Source organism: Pteropus vampyrus, unplaced genomic scaffold, assembly GCF_000151845.1.
Source record: "Pteropus vampyrus isolate Shadow unplaced genomic scaffold, Pvam_2.0 Scaffold490, whole genome shotgun sequence".
Lineage (NCBI taxonomy): Eukaryota > Metazoa > Chordata > Mammalia > Chiroptera > Pteropodidae > Pteropus > Pteropus vampyrus.
In genome coordinates this window covers 325,327-347,457 of record NW_011889271.1, presented here as the reverse complement: position 1 = coordinate 347,457, position 22,131 = coordinate 325,327, and the positions used below count along the sequence as shown (strand labels likewise).

General features: G+C 53.3%; 2 protein-coding genes and 1 pseudogene across 7 annotated transcripts; 2 read left to right on the top strand and 1 right to left on the bottom strand.

Annotated features, from left to right (window-relative positions):
- Positions 1–342: 342 nt before the first annotated feature.
- ZNF526 (zinc finger protein 526) lies at positions 343–5,232 on the bottom strand. Of its 4 annotated transcripts, none has more exons than XM_011382821.2 (3): positions 5,068–5,183; positions 3,083–3,183; positions 343–3,007 (listed from the first exon to the last, which is right to left on the bottom strand). In XM_011382821.2, exon 3 carries the CDS (start codon positions 2,988–2,990, stop codon positions 966–968), a length of 2,025 nt encoding a protein of 674 aa, XP_011381123.1. In that variant the 5' UTR covers positions 2,991–3,007; positions 3,083–3,183; positions 5,068–5,183; the 3' UTR covers positions 343–965. The 4 variants fall into 4 exon arrangements, with proteins under 4 accessions (XP_011381123.1, XP_011381124.1, XP_023380517.1 ...); XM_011382822.2 differs by having other exon boundaries at positions 3,083–3,306; positions 5,068–5,170; XM_023524749.1 differs by lacking the exon at positions 3,083–3,183 and having other exon boundaries at positions 5,068–5,232.
- A 1,470-nt stretch (positions 5,233–6,702) lies between these two features.
- DEDD2 (death effector domain containing 2) lies at positions 6,703–21,609 on the top strand. Of its 3 annotated transcripts, none has more exons than XM_011382820.2 (5): positions 6,703–6,853; positions 7,457–7,822; positions 9,324–9,443; positions 12,153–12,293; positions 20,385–21,609. In XM_011382820.2, exons 2-5 carry the CDS (start codon positions 7,495–7,497, stop codon positions 20,774–20,776), a joined length of 981 nt encoding a protein of 326 aa, XP_011381122.1. In that variant the 5' UTR covers positions 6,703–6,853; positions 7,457–7,494; the 3' UTR covers positions 20,777–21,609. The 3 variants fall into 3 exon arrangements, with proteins under 3 accessions (XP_011381122.1, XP_011381121.1, XP_023380518.1); XM_011382819.2 differs by having other exon boundaries at positions 6,704–6,853; positions 7,294–7,822; XM_023524750.1 differs by lacking the exon at positions 6,703–6,853 and having other exon boundaries at positions 6,875–7,822.
- Positions 13,124–13,241, top strand: LOC111732791 (annotated as a pseudogene).
- Positions 21,610–22,131: the final 522 nt, after the last annotated feature.

Here is a 22,131-nt window from a genome sequence, read left to right as displayed (position 1 = left end):
GTTCACTACTATTGTAGTTGTGAATAAATGGACAGTCTCCAAGTATACCAAGAACTCACCGCCCGCCCGGCCTCCCCCCCAGTCTGTCTGTCTGGAATTTTCTCTTCCGCTAGCAGATTCTTACCTTCTCTAGGAAGTCTGACTCCTGATCTGCCACCACAGAGCTTTGTTCCCTGCTCTGGGACCTACTGCACCATCGCAGCCCTGAGGAACCTGGGGCTGAGATCTGTCTGCCTCCCACAGACAGGGCAGAGGCCCAACTCGTCTCTCACTCCTAGCATCGCCCAGCATGCAGGAAGGCGGCCTTAGGACACCCGGGCTCAAAGAATCAATGAGACACACTCAGAGAGCAAGGCCATCTGTACTTTGTGTTCCTATCACACTGTGGGCCTCCTGGGCAGAGCCCGTGTCTGACTCACTCCTGTGTCTCCGGCATCACCCAGTCTGCAGCTGTGCACCTGGGCACCTATAGGGTTTTCTTCCACATGGGTCAAAAATGAAGTTAAGGAATCCCAGAGAAGTCAAGTGTCTTCCTCCACCAGGCAGAGCCGAGTCCTGGGTGCCCAGAGTCCAGAAAACATTAGGGCTGGGGGGACAAGCAGAGAACCTGAAGAGGTATGGAACAGTGCCCAGCACAGACCTGGCACACAGCTGGGGCTCAGGAAGGGTTACCTGGTGTCGCTGGGTAGGAGGGTGATACAGAGCAAAGAGCCTTGGCAAACTCTGCTTTGCAATGCAATGGGGTGACCTGAGTTCTCACATCTCAGACCTTTAGTCTCCCCTCGGGCAGAAAAAGGTGATGAGAAACCTGGCAGGGCTGTTCTGAGGAGTCAGTGGGTAAGATGCCAGGGTGGATCCTGGTACCCGGTGGGGGCCAGAGTGGTTTGCCAGGGGGTAGTCCCTTTTTTCCTCACAGGTACCCACACTTGCTGTTGCCACCAAACTTATTGTTACGCTTAGCTGTGTCACACAAAGGCTGTGTCCAACTGCAGCAGCCCACTTGCTTCACTGGCCCCCAGTGCTGCCTGGCACAGCTGCAGCGTGTCTTCAAGTGCCAGTGGCTGGGACGTCTCGATGATGGCGATGGTCTCCCCGAGCTCGGTGCACATGATAGTCTGCTGAGGCTCAGGAGGCGGGGGTGGGTCAGAAGGCGGTGATCTGGGCTGCAGTGCCATCGTCCGAGCTCGGGCATGGACCCGCTGATGCAGTCGCAGGCCCGCCATGGCTCGGAACCAGCGGCCGCAGGTCCCGCAGTAGTAGGGGCTCTTGTTGTAGAGACCAGTAATGGGGAGACGGGGTGCGCGGGCGAAGGCCACCGGCCGCAAGTGCAGCCTCCGGTGCTGCTGCAGGTTAGAGCTCTGGGTGAAGCGCTTGCCACAGTCCAGGCACTGGTAGGGACGCACGCCTGTGTGGGTCAGCTGGTGGCGGCTGAGGTTGGCCAGAGAAGCAAAGGTCTTGCCACAGGAGTGGCACTGGAAGGGCCTCTCGCCTGTGTGTGTCCGCAGGTGGTTGTGCACATGGACCAGCTTCTTGAAGCCCTTGCCGCAAACCCCGCAGCAGTGTCGCCGCTCAGGGGGCCCGTGAACTGTACGCCGGTGCCGGGAGAGGCGGGAGGCTGAGGCAAAGGACTTGGAGCACTGAGGGCAAGGTAGCTGGGCAGGAGGAGCTGGGGGTGGAGGCGGGGGTGGGGGCTTGGCTGGAGCTGGGGAGGCTGCTGCTGCAGTGGGGGGCGCCCCGCTCTTGCCTGCATGGGTGCGCCGGTGGTAGAGGAACTTGGTCATGTTGCTGAATGTCTTGCCGCAGCGGCAGCGATGCAATGGGTTGGCGGTGTGGGCCCGCCGGTGGGCCACCAACGTGAGTTCTGTGCTGAAGCCACGACCACAGTCCATGCAGAGGTAGCGGGCTTCCCCACGGTGCAGCCGCAGGTGCTGCTCCAGTGAAGCTGCTTTTTTGAAGACCTTGAAGCAGGTTGGACACTCGTGTGTGCCACCAACATGGGCCCGCCCATGAGCCAGCAGCCGGTTTGCTGAGCTAAAGCTGCGCTGGCACTGGCTACAGCGGAAGGGGTGGGCCGTTGATGCTGAGGCACGGGATGTCCGCCGGTGTCGCCGGCGCGCCCCTGCTGAAGTCCAGTGTTGAGGACAATCTCCACAGCCCTGGGCCCAGCCGGCCATGGACTTGTCACCTCCCACAGTACTGCCACCAACCTCTGCCACTGGCGCTGCTGACTCCTCGTCCTCTGTCTCTTCATCATCTTCATCCTCCTCATCTTCCTCCTCCTCTTCTAGGCCATTGCACTCCTCTTTCTCTAGGGAGTCAAAGTGGGTGCCTTGGTGCTCCAAGAACTCCTCAGGGGTGGCACAGAGGGTACAACACTCAGGACACTCATATGGCTCCATCCTGACTTCGGGTGGAGCAGGGGGTGGAGGTGGTGGTGTTGGGGGAGGCAGAGGAGGCGGCACTGGTGGTTCGGCTGCTGCACTGGGAAGGTGATGGGCTTTTCTATGAGCCACCCACAGCTCGGGCGAGGGGAATAGCTCCTGGCAGTCCCCACACTGGTACTGGATCTGGCTTGCAGACTCCCGGAGGTGGGTGTCCTGGTGGGCCAGGAGCTCGCAGCGGGAAAGGATGAGCTGGCTGCACTCACCACACTGGAAAGGCCCATCCTCAGTACCTGGCATTAGTTCTGGCTCCAGGCCAGTGTCCAGGGTAGTCAGCGCCTCCTCCTCTGTGCCAGTGGGCACATGCTGCTCCTGGTGTGAGATGACTTCCTCCAGAGTGTTATAGAGGCTGCCACACTCAGAGCACATGAACTGGTGGTGCTGGAAGAAGAGGGATGAGGCAAGGGCCTCCCCAGGTTTCAATTCAGCCAACTCTGTTGACATTTCTGTCATCTCCCCGAACATCGGTATTGACATCTCCACGGCTCCTGGTGACATCTGTGTCGGCATCTCAGCCATCTCAGCCACCTCAGCCACCACCTCTGCCATACCGGGGAAGACAGTGCCTGGAGAAAGAAAGGAGCTGGTGAGACACCAGGAAGCTAAGGGGAGGGGGTTCCCTTGCCCATCGTGTCACTCACCAGACGCTATCAGTAAGCAAGTCAGGATCCAGTGTTTATGCCTCAGTCTTCAATGAGCCTGTGCCTCTGAAGCTGACACATGCCCCACGGCGGCCAGGCATCTACAGGAGAGAGACAGCCCTCCTCAGTCTGGCCTCTGATGCTGCTGCGCTCTTTACCCAGAGGACCAGTCACACCCTTTCCAGCCTGTTCAGTGCCCTCTTTGGGCAGCACCTTTCCTTCTTCTACATGGAGAGACACAGACACAGCAAAGCAAAGTGACTAAGAGCCCAGGCCCTGGAACCCGGCTGCCCTGGCCTTGAATCTGAGCTCCGCCACTTACTTCCTCTCTCTCAGACTGTTTTCTCACGTGTGAAATGGGACTATGAGTAGTACTGACCACAAAGTCCCTAGTACTTGACAAAGGTTAGATGATATCACTTGTAGTTATCCAGAAATGTTTTTGGATCTAAGGTCTTTGATGCTGCTATTCCTTCTGCCAAGAAAGGTCTCTCCTTATCTAGCAAACTCCTCCTCAGCATTTCCTTTGTGAAGCCTTTTCTAACAACACATCTACATCCTCAGGCTGGTGGTCACTCCCACCTTCTTGGGGTTCCTATAGCATCCTGTGCCACCTCTATCATAGCAATCATCATGAGCTTGGGATGAAGTCTCTGGTCTCTATGTTCCTCACTGAGCTTGTAGGCCGGACAGGGCTGAGTCGTTGTAGGGACTGCTGTCACCAGCACAACCACTGACCAGGGACAGGGATTTTAACTTTTGAATGTTTCTCTATGTGCCCCATCTCCCCTTCTAGATGTGTGGGTTCAACCCAATCCCGGCCCCTTCACATGGCAGGGGCTCAGGGTCCCTTCAGCAAATGACTGCCCCCCCTCCCTGCCCTTGCAGGCCTAGAAGCTTATTTTCCTACTTCGGTCTCTACTTTCTTCATCTTTTTTTTTTTTTTTTCCCCCAACTCATCTGTTGGTTCCAGGAGGCAGGTGGAGTTCAGTTTACAACCCGGCACACAAAAGTTGCTCAAATTAAGCTCCCAGAGAGCAGGGATTTTAGTCTGTTCATCCCTGATACAGTTCCAATGTCAAGAACAATGCTTAACACACAGTAAGCACTGAGTAGATAGTTAATGAATAATGCTTCCTCCAGGAAGTGAGGCCCTGGGAGTTTAACTGTCTCTGTGCACATTCCACTTTTGCCAAACCAACTCTCCTATTTGACTATTCAATTCCCACAATAACAGCACAGCACAGGGCTCTGCCTTCAGTTGGTGCTCAATAAATGCTCCTTGAGTAAATGATTCACTAAAAACCCAGGAGCTAAACTTTCCTTAACTCCCTCACTAATTTTTGAGTTGCCAGGGCCCTGTACACAACAGCCATTCAATAAAGGATCTTCCTGGAAGTAGTCAACCAGGGGCCTGAGAGTTCAAGTTTTCCTTGTTTACAGCTAGACTCCAAACCGAGAACTCCGCTGAGAGGAAGGCCAGTGTCTGGTTTAAGGCTTACACAAAGTAAGCACCCAGTCAATATCCTCTTAGAAGGTGGCCCAAGAGAGCTAACATTTGGACTTTTCTCGACTACATTCCTCTCTTCCCAATCTTGGACTGTGAACTACTGAATGGGGGCTTTCTATACCGTAGATCAATAAGTCCTTTCAGAAAAGAACCCGCCAGGGGCCTGGAAGTTCAACTTTCGCGCTACACAGCTACATATCCGTTTTCTCTGACCAGACGTTATTAACTCCACAACCTAAGAGCTCCCAGCGAGGGCTGGAGGCCCGGCGAGCTCAAGCATGGAGTCCTACACACTGCGGGAGCTCAACCACTGCTCCAGAGCACATAGGAAGGAGGACTCTCCTACCACTCCGCGCCGCCCCCGCCCTAGAGCAGGCCCCAAAGCTCTTCAACCCTTGGTGTCCCCTTCGTTGTCCCTCCACCCTCTCCCTACTCCCAGCGCTCTGCTCCCCCGCCCACCCCGCGGCGCCCTCACCCGTCTCTCTCGCCTCCTGCAGCCACCGCCGCTCTTGACACAGACCCTCTCTGCTTGTGGCGTGCGGGACCCCTTACTATCCACGCCTCCCATTGGGCGGCGCCCTTACTTGTGGTGACCAATCAGAGCCGGCAGCGTAGGGCACGCGCCCTTGAGCCTGCGTGTTGAAGCTCAGGCGGGGCTCGGCGAGTTTCTCCACGCACACAACAGTGCCCTGTGGGCTGGGCTCGGAGTTCCGAGGCGCGCTTGCGCAGTTCTCCCGCGCCGCTCAGCCGACTCTGAAAGTTAAGCCTAGAGAAATGGGCACCATTGGAAAGCGAGGGCCCGCGGAGTGGACTGGGCCGCGGGAGACCTTGACAGAGGTGTCATTTCATAGCTAAAGAGACTGAGCATCTCTCCAAAAGTACAGCTTTGGAACCAGACACACTTGGAGTACTTCCCTTCTCTGGGCCTCACTTTTACCATAGTGTAAAATGGGCTTGAAGCATGTTTAAGACTTGATAGGATTGGATGAAATCAAACACATAAAAACGCTCAGCACAGGGCCTGATACACCGTGGGTGCGCACTATAACCCATTTAACATGGACGTAGTCCTTCCCAGTTTGTTTTCTTCCCACTCTTCGGTTGTTTTAATGACACTTATTCACACTCACTGAGTGTCCGACCTAGGACTGGTCTTTAATAGGTTAAAATTGCCATTTGAGAGAGGAATGGACTCTTCCGAGTTCACTGCTGCAGCCCAAGCAGAACCGGCGCTGAGCCAGTGCTAGGCAGGACCTAGGTTTCCCGCCTCCCCAAGGGAGATAATTCCTGGAGGTGGTAACCGGTCCAGGAGGGGACTTGTCGCAAGGCACATGCAGACTCTGACCTTAAGTTGTCCAAGTGGGGGGGCAGGGTGGCCCCCACACCCAAGGTTCCACCGTGGGAGGATGCCTGGATGCCAACTCTCGTGCTAAGAGACTTGCTCTCGACAGAAACGTAGGTGCAGGTTAGAGAGGGCGTATTGGGAGGTTCCATGACCTTGGAGGGCAGAGACTGGAAGGGGTTCCGGTGGGAGTGCAGGGAAGAGGTCGTGATGGACACCATCAGGAGGTATTGGAGGGGCCTACTGCAGTCTGGAAGGAGATGGAGGAGTCCTTGTTTTGATCAGGGCAAGGAACTTATAGATGGGGGGTGGGGTGGGGGGGGTTTCCTGTTGAATGAGGAGGGATTCCAGTCGGGATCATGAGATGGCACAGTTGGAGGTTCTTGGTTGCCATTAGGAGTAAGGGGCAGTTTAATGGAAGAGCGTCCAAGTCCCGATCATAAGGGTCTGGGTACTGCTCTGAGCCGGGGAGGTAGTGATTGTGGTCCTTTGCATGGGCAATTGCTAGCAGTGGTAATGTAACGTCTAGGCCGTGATTAGGAGGGGGCTGTAGTCCATGAAAAGAATAGTTCCAAAAGGTCGTGACTTAGGGCAACCAAGACCTGGCAGTTTAAGTCAAGGACAGGTAGAAGCAGCCCTGCCACGGCGTTCCAGTTTCAACCCAGACGCGGAACTACTCTCTTTCTGCGCAGGCGCACCACAGGCCGGCCCAGACCCTACGGTTGGGGGCGGATCGGAGGGGTGGGGCTTGGAACCCTTACTCTGCGCTTGCGCCTAAGGGGCGTGCCGGTCGCACCTGCGCGAGTTGGGGAAGGAGGAGGGGCGAGGTGACGCAGGCGTAATAATAGAGAAGGTGCCAGAAAGATCCAAAACAAGTGGCTGCGGCCGTCGCCCAGGAGTCATCAGACGCCGAATTCCGGTGAGGATCCAGAGAGGCCTAAGGGCGACTGGTGGCGGGTAGACTGAACCACCTGGGCGCTGGGGAGAGGGCGGTACCACCCTTATAGGGGGAGGGGGTTGGGTTTGGACAGCACCACCTGTGTGGAGAGAAGGGCTGCTTTGGTCGGTCCCACTTGTAGGGGGCAGAAGGTCACATTCGGACGTTACTACTTGGGTGGAGCCGTGGCGCTGATCGGACAGTACCACTGGACAGAGCAGAGGGGCACGTCCGGTCAATACTACCCAGAGTCGAAAGGCAGTCAGAGTACCCTGGGATGGACCCCCAGGCTTGTTCGGACTTAATCACTTGGTCGGTTCCGGAAGCTGGTTCGGAACATACCACCTGGGGAGGGGCGTTCGGGCTCAGCGGCCTGACTGGTCGGAGGTCCAGTGGGGTCTCGCGTCTTGACTTGTTACTAGGGGACCTCGGGCGATACCATTCCATTCCGGCGAAGGGGGAGGCTGAGACGGCTGGGGTGTAAGGATGGCCCTGCCCTGCGCGACGGCGAGACGCCCTGGCGGGGGCGGCGTCCGGGCCCCCGCGTCGCTGACCACTGCCCCTTCCCCGCTGAGTGGGTTCTAGGCCCTGGTTCGAGCTTGTTCCGCCCCCCTCCCCCGGGTATGGCGCTGTCCGGGTCGACCCCTGCCCCGAGCTGGGAGGAGGATGAGTGCCTGGACTACTACGGGATGCTGTCGCTTCATCGTATGTTCGAGGTGGTGGGCGGGCAGTTGACGGAGTGTGAACTGGAGCTGCTGGCCTTCCTGCTGGATGAGGCTCCCGGCGCCGCCGGCGGCCTGTCCCGCGCCCGTAGCGGCCTGGACCTGCTGCTGGAGCTGGAGCGCCGCGGGCAGTGCGACGAGAGCAACCTGCGGCTCCTGGGGCAACTCCTGCGCGTGTTGGCCCGGCACGACTTGCTGCCGCACCTGGCGCGCAAGCGGCGCCGGCCAGGTATGGTTGAATAGGAGCGTGATAGACTTCCGGTGGGGAGAGGGCCCCCATGGCGCTGTAATATGGGTAGCTCCATGTCAGACATCCTGTGTCTCATCCCACTCTCCCCTCCTCCCAGAGTATCGATGAGAAACACAAGAGGGAGGAGGCATGGCTTTGGGAAGGATGAGCTGGTAAAATTTGGCCACATCGATAATGATGTTTGTGGCCGCTGTTTATGGAGAGCTTATTTCATGTCAGGCGCAGCTTGAGCCTTTCATAAGAGCTATCACCTTATATCCTCCCGGTAATCCCATGAGGAAGTCCTGTTACCGTCCCACTGTACAGGGAAAACATCAGGTTCAGAGGAGTAAAGCAGCTTTTGCCCACGTGTGAGAACTGAATCCTGTGTGCCGAGTACAGGAGGTACAAGGCGATGGGACTGACAGAGTGTTTGTTCCATGAGGGAGGAATCAAACATTAAAACAGATAAACAATTTCTTTTTACATATGATTATAGAAAGACTAAAACAAAGAATTCGAATATAAAGAATAGGGAGTTCCTCTAAGTGAAGGGATGCCCCCTTAGATTGAGTAACCAGTCAAGAGCATTCTGAGAAGGTGACTTTTGAATTGAGGCTGCACTGCTGCCACTGTGCATAGATCTCAGAGGAGAAAATTCCAGGGAGAGGGAAAGGCAAGCTCTCAAACCCTGAGGCAGGAATGAGTCTGGCATCATCCCGGCCAGTGTGGCAGGGGCAGAGGTAACCAAAGCAAGGGCAGAGAGGTAGGAGAGAAGCCACATCACAGGGGCTTGCAGGTAACACAGCAAGAAAGTGGGAGCTAGGATTCAGATCTTCTGGCTTGTGTCCAGAGTCGAGGCATTTAATCCTTGTGAGGGAAGAACAATAGTACTGAGAAGGCCAGGAGCTGGGAGGGTTTAAGGCACAGGAGCCCCACATGTGCATAGGCCTTGAGCTGTTGAGCTTTTGGCTGGGTTACTAAAGATGCAGTGGCTAGTTTGGGAAGGGGGATTGTGAGGCTCCCCTGCCCAGAGTAAGCCCATGGGACTTGGATAACCAAGAGAAGGGCAGTACTAGGGAAGAAGTGACAGCACTTTTGGAAAAATATGTCTGGAGGTCAGACTCTGGAAGAGAAGATTTGGGGAGCCCACAGAGAGGCCTGCTTACTCCTTGGGGCCTCAGGGAGAGCTGGAGGCAGTTGATGGGGGGCAACACTGCAGGGATCCTGACCAGGATTCAGTTTACCGAATAACCCTGACAGTTGGAACTGTTGTAGACATGGGTTGGGTGGCCCCAGGAGGTGATGAGTTTTCTATGTCGGGAAGCATCGAGAAATCACTGGGCAGGAGGTGTTGGAGCAGGATAGGTGTCTGGACCCTGACCTTTGGGGACGTCAGGTACCCTGGGACAGATGTTCATCTCAGGGGCTCGGAATTGGAGGCTGGGCCTGGGAGGGGCTAGAGACTGTGATTACTTCTTTCTATTCTTCTCTCCTCCAGTGTCTCCAGAACGCTACAACTATGGCACCTCTAGCTCTTCAAAGAGGACAGAGAGCCGCTGCCGTCGCCGTCGGCGGTCAAGCAGTTCTTCAGATGCTCAGCAAGGCCAGTGGGAGACAGGTGAGCCCAGCTGGGTAGATGTGACGGCCATGTCTCTCTCTTTCTTCTGAACCCTGATGAACCTCCCCTATCTTGGCCCCTCAAGGAAGGGGCCCAAGGCGTCATTCTCTCATTTTTGCTTTGTGTATTTGTTTACTGTTGCTACAAAAGCTTGAGTCCAGAAGCAACATACGGAAAATATAAAATAGTTTTGTATTTCATCTGAATGGCATTACATCATGGGTTCATCATTCTTTACCTGGCTGTCTTTGCTGGACGTGTTTCTGAGGTTTATTCATGTTGAGTAACTCTAATTGGTATCTTTTAATTGCTGTGCCACTTAATTTATCCAGTCTCTCCTCCTCTAGTTTTTTTAATTATTCAAACATAATTTCAAATATACAGAGAAGTTGAACGATTAGTATAGTGAACATGCTCATATCTTCCACCTAGATTCAGTAATTTTAGCATTCGCCACTTTTGCTTTACATGAGTGTATGCATAATTCTGCTTTTTGTTGTTGTTGTTGTTGTTGAACTCTTTAAAAATAAATTACAGGCATCAGGACACTTTACCCCTAAATCAGCAGGCCTTTCCTGAGAGTAAGGAGATTCTTCTCTCTCACTTCAAGACTCTTATCATACCTAGGAAAGTAAATACTAATTCTCTGATATCCTAATGGTCCATTTTCATATCTCTTTAAGATTGTCTCCATTTTCAGGATCCACTCATAGTTGTTATGAATTCAGTTGTTACGTCGTCTCTTTAACCTTTTACTGTAGAACTGAAACCCCTCCCCGACTCCATACCTTTTGCCCCACCTGACAATGACTTTACTAGGCCATTCGTTTTGCAGAGTGTCCTGATTGTTTCCAGAAGTGTGCAGTAATTTCCTGATCGTGTCATTTAATCTACTCCTCTGCCCCCTACACTTCTTGCGAAAGGGGAATTGGGTATGAGGGTTGGTTCCATTCAGGTTCCACGTTTTTGGCAGGAGCACACCTTGGTTGATGCTGTGCGTTTCGCGTTGGAGCATGTCAGCAGGCAGAAGCTCTGCTTTTTCTGTTGCAGGTGGGCAGGGCTGATCACTTGGTTAAGGTGGTATCTGCCATATTCATTTTTTATAAAGGGACATTTTTTTCTTTTTATGGTTAACTATGGGATGATACATTGACACATCCTGTTCCCCAGTGGCATCCATCGATGATCCCTGTCTGCACCAGTTATTACACTGGTGTTTGAAAAATGGTGATTTTCTCATTCTTTATCTACATCTGTTAGCTGGCATTCTTTCAAGAGGAGTTTTTTTTCCTCCCCTCCCCCTCTTTTTTGTGGGGAGCACCACTATGGGACTCATGCATTCTTATGTATTGTGTTATAATCAATTAGTCATTGTTCCTGATGTTCAGATTGTCTAGCTCCTGTCTTCTTGACATCTCTCCGTCATTCATTGGGTGCTTCCTGCTTTGTGGCTCTGTTAGATGTCCTAGGCTCACTTGTATGTTCCCTTCCCCAGCCTCGGAATCGGCTGTTTTCAGAAGCTTGGTTTCTTTTAGAGGCAGTAGTATTTGGAGACCAAGGTCTGGCTGCCGAGTGTGTGCATTGCTCCTTGGCTCGTTCAGTGAACAGAGTTAGAAACCGTGCTTAAGGAAAAGTTCATATTCGTGGCGAACACATGATGCAGTGTATATAGGACGTATTACAGAATTGTGTACTTGAAACCTGTATAATCTTACTAACCAATGTCATCTCAATATATTTTAATTTAAAAAAATTTCGAATTAGTGTTTTTAATTCAAAATTAACATACAAGAAATTTTTTGTCTCATACTGAACACCTCGGTTCTTAATAACCTTGAGGTAAGGATTTGTTTGCTTTGTTTTACAATAATAAAACATAGCTTCAAAATTACAACATCAGTATTACCGCTGACTGTGCCCTGTGTGGTTCTTTTTGTCCTCTGAGTGCATCCCACTGAGAGCTTCCAGTCAGAATGATCTTCCAAGTAATTTGAAATAATTTTTTCCTCTTCTTTTTGTGTTACCAGTTATATATACAGTTAGGTTCATTTGTTTCTCTTTGTGTTTAATTTTATGGTTTCTTTGTCTTAAAAAATTTTTTTGAACATGTTAAAACTAAAAAAAGTATGTAAAAAAAAAGATGTTCTTAGAAGTATGGCTTATTTTCACTGTAATTAGGTAATCAATTTTATTCTTAATTTATCTGTACAGTGTTTCATCTTGCAAAAATAGTAAATATACATATATATGTATACATATATATTTGTGTCCTCATCTTTCTTAAATGCAAAGTGTAGCAAACTATAGACATTTCTTTTGAACTTTGCTTTACCTCACTAAGCGATCTCTCCTGGAAGTTACTCTGTATTCTTTTTGCCAGACATTTACATTATTTTCAAGTATACAGTTAATAACTGTAAACAATGTCCCATTGGCTGTTGCCATTGCTGGTCTCCCGGTGGGAGTGTGCAGGGGTTTCTCTAAGGTGACACCTGGGACTGGGATTGCTGGGTCAGGGGGTGTGTTCATCGGCCCTTCTGGATGATGCCAGGTTGTACTTACTTCTCATCTTATGGACAGGGCCCAGGAAACAGGTGCTCACCCAGGGTCTCATGGCACGGAGACCAGCCTCAAGGTCGTCTTCAGGCACCTGCCATGGTGCTCTACCTATCGTCCTGGTCCTCAGCCACCCCATCTTTCCCTCCTTAGGCTCTCCCCCAACCAAGCGGCAGCGGCGGAGTCGGGGCCGGCCCAGTGGAGGTGCCAGACGGCGTCGGAGAGGGGGCCCAGCTACCCCCCAGCAGCAGCAGGAGCCGGCTAGACCTGCCTCGGAAGGCAAAGTGACCTGTGGTAGGTGTCTGTGGGCCTTGGGGAATGCACATACAGTGCCCATGGCAGGCTGCAGAGCCAGGACGGGAGGAATGGGCACTCATGTAGGGTGTGGCATACCTGTCAACACCTTGTAGATGGGCAGTGGCTCCTGTTCCTCTGTTTAACACAGTGGAATCTTTGTCCTTTCTGTTGCCATCTTACTTATTTAACTCCTGCTGGTAGTTGAAGGACCACGTCGTATACTACTTCTTTCAGGAAGCCTTTCCTGACAACCCCTTGGCCCTAATTTCATTCGTTTATTCAGACAGCATTTGCAGGGGTGTATTTATTTAATAATCATTTCTAATGCAGGGGTGAAGTAATACAGGGGTGAAAATTGGACCTGGGAACAGGCTGTCTTATTTACCTCTTGGCCTCGGCACCTAAATAGTCCATTTGATCTTGGGCAGGTGACTGAATCCCTCTGTGCCTCAGTTACCACATCTGTAAAATGCGGCTGATAATGTTACCTTCCAATCAGAGTTGTTAACACCCGTAACTCACTCAAAACAACATCTGCCTGGCCCCTTGCTGCATACCAGTTTTCTCCCTGTGACTGTGCCATGTGCTTGGGGTGGGAATAGGAGTGAGGTCCCTGCCCTTGTGGAGGTGACTGTCTTTCTAGTAGAGTGACAGACCAGTAAAGCTGAAACACTTTCAACAGTAAGCACCACGAAGAGGCGGGGCATCGGACGGAGGAGCCAGGCCGCCTCTGGTGGGAGTTCGGATTTTATTCCACGAATTAAGTGCTCTCAGGGGTCTTGAGCAGGAGTTGAGGTGATCTTATACCAGTTTTTAAAGGAACTCTGGTCTACGGCCATGCCACCCTGAACAACCCGATCCCGTCTTATCTCGGAAGCTAAGCAAGGTCGGGCTTGGTTAATACTTGGATGGGGGACCACCTAAGAAGACCAGGTGCTGTAGGTGAAATAAATAAAAAAATAAAAGATTATAAGCTGACAAGGTCCTTGCAATCTGTGAGGTCAACCAAGGGTTGCCTCACCTTAAAAACAAAACAAAACAAAAAAACTCTGATCCATTCGGAAAGCTAGTTAATAAATGAGTTAGGATTTGTAAAGTACTTGAAATAGCTCTGGGCATGTGCCACACGCTTTTATGGGTGCGCGTGGTGACAAGGTTGCACAGTTCAGTGAGGAGAAGTCTGGCCTGGGTGGTCACATTGGAGAGGGCAAGAAACGTGTGAAATAAGGAAATATGGGCGTCGGGCTGACTGGACTTGTAGACAGGTGGGGTTGGGTGGGTTGGGGGGACTCATGATCAGACCTTGTCCTTGAGAATTTCCACCTGGTCTTGAGGTGAGGACACAGGCCTGGGTGGACATGCTGTCTCTCACACACTCTGCCCTGCCCACCTCTCTGGTACCCCCTCTTGAGTCAGGGGAGCCTGTGGACATGGGATCCCGTGGTGAGATGCTCAGGCCAGGGTGGGAAGGTCTGAGGTTGCAGCAGCTCTGCATTCCCCAGAAGACCAAGACATCTGCCCAGGGTGTTTCTGCCATCTGCGGAGCTTCCTCCAGTCCGCAGAGCACCAGTGCCGGCCACCTCCCCTTGCCAGGCCTCGCCCTTCAGATCCTAGGCACCGAATCCACTTCACAGATGAGGCTGCTGATACCTTTGCTGGGCAGGTCAGGAGGAACAGACCAATATAGCCAGCTTGTGTCCTCAGACAGCCCTGGCCTGAGGGGGTGGCTGCCTGGTGCTGACTCTTCCCCCTAGTCAGAGCAATTACCAGAGCCACCAGGCTGGCTGAGCGCCCCTGAGTCACTGCCTCCAGAGGGAGCCAGCCAGGCTGAGGCTGGGGAGGAGTTTTGCTGGTAGAGGCATCAGGTCTTTTCATTGAGGGCAGGGAGGTCCTTCATGGGGTGTGGCTGGTTCTTGATGGGGGGATGGGCGAGCAGGTCTGACTGCTGACTCACGGGCTGGTGGGGTGGGGCTGGAGTGAGGCTCCCCAGTAGGGTCCTCGTTTTCCCCTCTGAAAGTAGAGCTGGCTTATTTTTAGGGCCCCAGTCCCAGGGGTAGAAGGGGAGGCCCCTTTAGACCTGAATGAAGAAGGACCCTGCCATTCTGGCCCCCTCTTTACCTGTGACAGTGAAGGGTAGAACCTTAAGTGAGGGATAGAACCAGAGTTAAACTCCTGAAGGCCCAAGAGTGTGAGGAAAGGAAGCATGGGAGTTGGGGTGGGATCCTGGGCTTGGATACAGGACCTCTGAGTGAGCTGGGTATGCTAGCTACTACCTGACCTTGAATTCTTAAGGTAGCATTGAGGTGTAGGGGTGATGACTCCCATTGTGCAGAGTGGCAGGGGTGGGGCTGGGCTGAAACTCTAGTTTGTTCATTGTGCAATTCCTTATATTTTTATAGAGCGCTTACTATGTGCTAGGCACGGCAGGGATGAGACCCTTATTCTCTTGGAGCTTGAGTTCTGGTGGGAGGAGAAAGCCAAGAGACAGAGATATTGGATGTCAGCTGAGAGGAAAAACGAAGCAGGGCAAGGGGGTAGAGAGAGATGGAAAACGCAGTTTTATATGTGTTTTCTAAATAGGTTGGTCTAGGAAGGCCCTTTGGAAGAGCCTTTTTTAAATGATGGACAGCAGAGGGAGGATTTGAATGACAGGTTGAGCTTTCTTTCTCCCCGGTGCTTTCTATGGATAAGGTATAGAAACAGACTGGGATGATGAACCCGGGCTCCCTGTCACCCAGCTTTAGCTGTTGTCAACTTGTGGCTGGTCTTGTTTCATCAGCCATATTTGTTTGGGAGTCCGTTCCAGGTGTCCTGCTATTTCATCTGTAGGTTTTTCCACTGTGTACATCTAAAAGATAAAAATTCTTTAAAAAAAATTAACAATAATTTCTTATCAAACATCTGATGAGCACTCAGATTTCCAGTTGTCTCATAAGTATTGGTTCTTCTCAGACTCTGCTAATCTGTTGGATTCTCCAGCTGTCTCTGTTTTCTCTCCCTACTCCCCGCTTGCATTGTATTTGTTGAAAGTGGTTGTCTCATAGCCTTTCCCAAAGACTGGATTTCACCACTCGCATCTTGAGGTAGAGTTGATGCAATTATTCCTGTTGTCTGTATTTCCTGAAAATTGGTAGTTGGGACTGGAGAGGCTTGATCAGATTCTGGTTTGATGTTTTGTTTTTTCAAGCTCACTTCCTAAGTGGTATTGTGTTCTTATTTTTCTTTGACGTAGGTGGCAGCTTCTCGTTGCCTTGATCCATTATTAGTTCAGTAGAGGTTGGAGATCTGTGACGCCCTGACTCTGGCTGCTGTGTCTTGGGGAAGAGACTGGAGGAGGGGAGGGCGCCTACTGTTGTCCAGAGGAGGGCGGTGCTGGCGCTGGCTCTGGCATCGCAGCCAAGGGCCAGGGGTCCGTCCTTCGGAGCACACTGGCTGCCTCTCTCCACCACGTGCCTGGGAAGCATAGGTCCTCTTTGTCCCCAGCCTTCCTGCTAAGAACTCCCAGAGAGAAGACTTGAGTGAGAAGCAGCTTACCTGCTCACCTGACCTGGGGCTAGTCTCTCATACCCTCCCTGGTTCCCCACTGGAAAGTCCCTCCTGTTTTCCTCTGTGTCCCATTCTGCCCCAGAGAGACTGATGATGTATGGGTTTGGGGGACAGTAGTGTGCTGGGGCTCACGTGAGTGCAGGAAGCAGGAACACTAGTCTCTCTAGGAAGACAGCCCCACCCTCTGCCCTGGGGGCAGGGAGCACTTCCCTACAGCTGCCCAAGTGGAGAGGAACTGTTGACAAATGCTTGGTATTCCTGGCCACAGGAAACAACTGGGTAAGCCCACAGCTCGGGTCATATGGGTGCTGGATGCTCTTCCTGCCTCACTCATCACTGTCACACGTGGGCCAGGCCATCCACTTCTCTCCATGTCTACTGCTTCTATCCTGGGCCAGCCGCCATTGGCCTTCCCCGACTGCTGCCCTGGCCCGGTTCCCGAGCTCTCTGCTGCACTTGGCGAACTCGTATGTGCCAGGCCCTGGCCTCAGATCTTTTTATTTTTTATTTTATTTATTTTTTTTACATCTGCAGCACCTGGTCTTCCTAGGTGGTTTCTCATCCAAGTACTAACCAAGACCGACCCTTCTTAGCTTCTGAGCGTGTTCAGGGTGGCATGGCTGTAGCTGGCCACAGCTCTTTACCTGCTTCCAGCCATATGATCCTCACAGTGGGCCCATGAGAGCAGGCGCTGGGGTGAGTGTCTCACGACAGAGGCCCCTGATGTGCGGAGATGTGCGGTTACTTCGGGAGGTCCCAGACTCCCTGCGCCAGCCTGCCGGGGCACGGTCCCAGCCCTGCCCCAGCCCTGCCCCAGCCCTGCCCCTCCAGTTGTCCCCTCGTGCCCTTCTCCATCGGGATCCAGCCATACTGGCCCCCGGCTTGTGAAGGCCCTAAGATTGTTTTCTGCCTCTGGACTTGAATGCGATGTCCTCTCTCCCGGGGATGCTGCTCTTGTCTCCCCTGTTTTCCTGTCTCGACCAACCTGTCCTCCTCCACATTGCACTTCCAGTGTCATTTCCTGGAGAGGTCCTCTCTGATCGTTTCAATCTAAATTACTCCTTGCTCTATAATTTTCTCTCCTCACCATCAGGATGTCTTTTAATTATAGATTTCTGTGCCTGGTTGTAAGAGGCAGCAAACAGGATAAGGGTAGTTAAGAGCTCGGGCTCCGAGAGCCAGGCACCTTGGTTGGAATTCCAGCTCTGCCACTTCCTGCTTTAGTGGCCTTGGGCAGGTGACTCACCCCCTGTGCCTCAGTTTTTCCATCTGCAAAAAAGTGGTAATAGCACCGCCTCCCAGAGTTGCAGGGATCAAAAGGGTCAATAGGTGTGAAGTGTGTGCCAGCTTGCAGTAAGTACCATAGAGGTGTCACCTGTTGTTACTGTCATTTTGGTGAGGAGTCAAGGAGAGATTGTGCGTGAGGTTGTGACTCAGGGCCACAGGTGGAGCTGCGGTTCAGATAACGCAGCGTCTCCTTTGCCCTGGTGGAGCCTCCTTGTCTCCTCCCCATGCGCCGTCCTCTTCTGTTCCAGACTGAGGTTGAACTGTGGTCTTCGAAGGATTTCCTCCTCTATAAACGGGGAGAATTAAGGTGCTCTGAGGATTCGGGGCCTAAAATAGAGAAAGGATTTGGGTAGGAGCAGGCCCACGGGAAGCGCTCCCTATCTGGGGCTTATATGTCTTCCAGTCCCGCTTGTGGTAAGTTGCTCGTGTCACCCCCACGTTCCTGGCACTCATTCAATAGCTGTCGAATGAAGGAACGAGACACATGACTCCTCCCTGGTCTGTCTCCCCCACTCCGTGCTGTGGGATGGGTTCTAGGGGGGTAGGCAGACAGTTCATGCCACGGGTCTAGAAGTGATCTGTGCTGAGGAGAAAAGTGACCTGAGAGAGGATTCGCCTGAGCAGGACATGGCGGGCGAGGCGGGTATTCTTGGCAGAGGAGGTGGGCAGGTCATTCTGTGAGTGAGCACTTCCTTTGTGACTGGAGGGCAGGGTAGGAGAAGATGTAGCCGGGATTGAAGAAGGAGATGAGGAAGGGGGTTGGCCCAGGGGCCCAGGCCAGAGAGGGCAAGCCCTGGGCAGGGGCTGTGGGATTAGAGGTGGGTGTCGAAACCACAGTTCCTGTTTCTGAGTGCTTTCCGCGTTACCGGCCCTGGGTGAAGCCTTTCACAGATTGACTCATTTAATCCTCATGACCCCACCGTGTAGCAGGGACTTCTTGTTTGTGTTTTTCAGATGGGGAAACTGAGGCTCAGAGAGGTGAGGTCACATGCCCAAGGCCCCACAGCTAGAGAGTGGCAGAGCTGGGACTCGCCTCAAGGTCTGTTGGACTCCACCACCTGGCTCTGTGCCTCTGCCACTGAGCAGCCCCGTGTGGCCTTGGACAGGTGCTGCAGCTCCCAGCCCCTGCTTCTCGGCCCATGCCAATTGAGGTCATGGTCAGACACTCATAGGAGTCGAGGATATGAGCCCAGAGGCCTTATCTGGTCCTCAGGATTCAAGGAGCTGGGCCTGAGTGCTGTGTGAGGTCCTGTGGGCCAGGCAGGTGTCCCTGGGCCTTGAGCAGAGAGGGTGAAGTTCCCTTTGAGGCAGAGAGAGTAAGGGTTTGGGGTGGGAGGAGGAAGTGTGGGTGGTGCTGAAAAAGCATCTGGGGGAGCAGGGACCTGCCTTCTCCTTTGTGGTCTGCTGACATGGTCTGTGAACGGTGAAGGGAGTCTAGGGTATGACACTTTCCTTTCCAGAGCTTCAGTTTCCTTGTCTGTCAAATGGGTTGAGCGTGGCCTCTGCCCCCACAGGACTGATCCTGCTGAATCCGCAGAGGTAAAGCATTTGGCACATGGGAACTGCTGGTGGCTGCCATTCTTGAAGCACTCATTGTATGCCAGCTAGTTCCTTTCTGTTTTTCGCTCTTTTTAATACTCTTAACAGATCTTCACAGCAGAGATTGTCCCTGGTTTAGGCAAAAACCCGGGCTCAGAGAGGTCGTGACTTGTCCCAGGTCACACACAGCCTGAATCTCCTGGGTTGGAATTGGCTCCATTGACCAGAGCTGCTCTCTGATGCATGGGTGGTTCAGTGACCTTTGTTGAATGCTGCCACTGCCTGGCCATGTGACCTTAGGCAAATCATTGCACTTCTCTTTGCCTCCATTTCCTCTGTACATTGGGGGTAACGATAGGGCCTGCCTCACAGGGTTGTTTGTGGATTCAGTGAGTTCGTAAGAGTCTGTCATTTGGGGTGGTGCCTGGCAGATAGTGCTCTGTGGTGTGGACTGCTGTCTTTTCCAGCTTATAGCTGACCCTCAGGACAGCCTGTGCCATTTGTGGAGAAGAAGTTCTCTTAGTAGCCTTGTTTCACAGGTGTGAATTCAGTAATCCCAAAGGGAGGTGATACACCCGAGGTCACATTTACAAGGATAACCTTAGAAGTCCCGTGTCCTGTCCCCTGTGCAGAGCTGCCAGTTCATTTGGGCAGATGAGGGCAGGGTTGTAAGTGACAGTAACTCAACTCAGACTGGCTTAAGCAGAAAAGAAATTGTAGCTGAAACTTCAGGTGCTCCGGGGCTCACGTGATGAACTCAGGTGTCTTTCCCTCTGTGTTGTTGGTCCTGTCGTAGGCTTCGTTCTCTCCCCTCCTAGTGGCAGAGTGGCCCCCAGCAGCTCCAGGTTTACAGCCGTTACCTTAGCAACCTCTGTGGAAATAGAGCACCTGGATCTGGGAGAGCCAGCCCAGCTCTAGCCTTGAGTCGCCTGTGCCTAGTGTTTGCTTGGTGGGTAGGGGGTGGGGGATATGGTTGGCCCCACATGAATCTCACTATTTAAGGGCAGGAGAAGAGTGAGGCTGGTTGCCTAAAGGCAAGTCTGTTCATTTATGCGTTGCTTCTTTCATAGATATATATTGAGTACCTACTGTGTGCCATGGGGCTATAGAAGTGAACAAATACTTACTCTGTGCCACAGGGTTATAGAAGTGAACAAAAAAGACAAATCCCGTGGTTCAGGAAGTTCACATTGTAGGGAGGCAGGTGATAAGCATGGCAGGAAAGGAAAGCGTGGAGCAGGTGAGAAGGTGATAGGTGCCCTGGGAGACATGGAGCAGGTATCGGCACCTGGGGATCCTGGGGCCAGGGTGGTGGGGGTAGGCCTCTTTGGGAAGGTGGCATTGGAGCAGAGACCTGAAGGAAGTGAGGGAGCAAGTCCTGTGGAGACGGGGGACCGCCTCAGGGAGAGGCAGGGCCAGGCAGCAGAGGGAGCCGCAAAGAGGTGGTGAGGCTGGACGAGGAGGAGGGTGCCAGGTCAGGAGGTAAGAGACCAGACCACAGGAGGGAAGCCATGTGACAGTGTCACCCGCACTTGGGTGTGGTTACCAGAAGGAGGAAGGATGTAGGGCAGGTGCAGCACAACGCGGTGGGCAGTGGGAGGGGCCTGCGGAGGAGGCTTGAGGGAGGGAGGCAGGGTGGCGGTTGCCCTGGTTCCCTCGGCAGCGGCAGCGTGTTGGGTGTTGGCCCTTCGCTGACCGGTTTCTCCTTTCCCGTAGACATCCGGCTCAGGGTGCGAGCAGAGTACTGCGAACACGGGCCAGCCTTGGAGCAGGGCGTGGCGTCCCGGCGGCCCCAGGCGCTGGCACGGCAGCTGGATGTGTTTGGGCAGGCCACCGCCGTGCTGCGCTCCCGGGACCTGGGCTCCGTGGTGTGCGACATCAAGTTTTCAGAGCTCTCCTATCTGGACGCCTTCTGGGGTGACTACCTGAGTGGCGCCCTGCTGCAGGCCCTGCGGGGCGTGTTCCTGACTGAGGCCCTGCGCGAGGCCGTGGGCCGGGAGGCTGTCCGCCTGCTGGTCAGCGTGGATGAGGCTGACTACGAGGCTGGCCGGCGCCGCCTGCTGCTGATGGAGGAGGAGGGGGGACGGCGCCCGACTGAGGCCTCCTGATCTCGGATCTGGCAAGACTGACCCCACTTCCTAGTCTCCAGTCCACCTTCTCCCCTGGAGTATGAAGACTATATCTACCCCTAGGGGAACTGTCACTCCAGCAGCTCTGAGGACTGCCACAGACTGACATATGGCCAGGCCCCTGACAGCCTGGCGCCTTGACAGCTCCTCCAACAGGATGTGGGCTCTGAGGCTCAAACCACTTCCAGTTGAGTTTCCTTCCCAAGCTCCCCCATCCCCACCCCCAGGTGTGTTTCTTTGGCTTCGGGAGGCCAGGGGCTCAGGCATGCAGGTCTCAAAGGGAAGGAGACATAGCCACACACTCACCAAAGGCCCCCTGCACATTGTATCCCGACCCTGGGCTGTGTGTACACACTGCGCCCAAGGTAATCTCCCCTGGGCTCCTGCCCTGGCCTGCTCCATACACTTCTTTGGCCTAAGGGCTTCTTTCTCAGGATCTCTGATTTTACCGCTCCAAACCCTGGGCTTCAGCCACACTGGGCACTGGAGCCGGGGCACACATGGGGCCTGATCACCTTGCCCACACATCTCTACAGCCAGCCAGGGCTCTGCCCAGCTTCCACACACAGACCTGGCCCTTTACCCTCTCCTGCTCCCCAAAGCTGGACGTGGACTTGCACAAGGACCTGCACGCAAAGTTGTCACGTGTGTCGCAGCAGCATCAGACTGGTCAAGTATGCCGATGCCCATGGGGCCAGGACCAGAAGCCAACTGCCTTCTCAGAAAGGGAAGGCAAAGGCTTGGGGGCTGATGAGAAATGCCTTTTACAAATGGCACCAATAAAACTGCTCTAGAAGGGGCACAGATGGGCATCAAGGCTCTCTAGGACTCTTTCTTAATGGGCCAGAGGAAGGAGCTGATGAGAGCCTGGGCCTAGTGTCAGGCTGGAGGGTGGGTGGGATGCTAAATCATCTGCCAGCTGCTACCACAGGCTTGCCCTCCTCTCTGGGTCTCAGTTTCTTCATCTGTCAAGAGGAAGTACTGCCTCGGAGTCATAAACACTCCCAGCCCATTCACACATGCTTTGTTCCTTGAGAGTGCCAATGTTTTTAACTAGTTCAGTGAGGTGGGTCAGCTGTCTGTAAGGCTGACAGAACCCAGAGGTTTGGAAACTACAGATCAGCAGCTGGGCTTTGCTAGAACCCATCTCCATGTGGCTCCCTACCCTTCGTGCCTTCTGGATAGTTACTTTCTCAAATCTGGATCTCTGTTTTTCTTCTTCCTGCTGTCCTGTGGCTGTGGGAGGTTGCGGCCTCCTGCTCTTTCCCCACCCCTTGTTTATGGGCTAAGGAACTCAAGTTTCTTACACAATACCCGGGGTTTTCCTTCCTGAG

Coding starts and splice junctions, on each gene's coding strand:
- ZNF526 (XM_023524749.1), bottom strand. CDS start 2,990: ATGGCAGAGGTGGTGGCTGAGGTGGCTGAGATGGCTGAGATGCCGACA.
- DEDD2 (XM_011382820.2), top strand. CDS start 7,495: ATGGCGCTGTCCGGGTCGACCCCTGCCCCGAGCTGGGAGGAGGATGAG. Junction 9,444..12,152: donor GCAAGGCCAGTGGGAGACAG/GTGAGCCCAGCT, acceptor TTCCCTCCTTAG/GCTCTCCCCCAACCAAGCGG. Junction 12,294..20,384: donor GGAAGGCAAAGTGACCTGTG/GTAGGTGTCTGT, acceptor CCTTTCCCGTAG/ACATCCGGCTCAGGGTGCGA.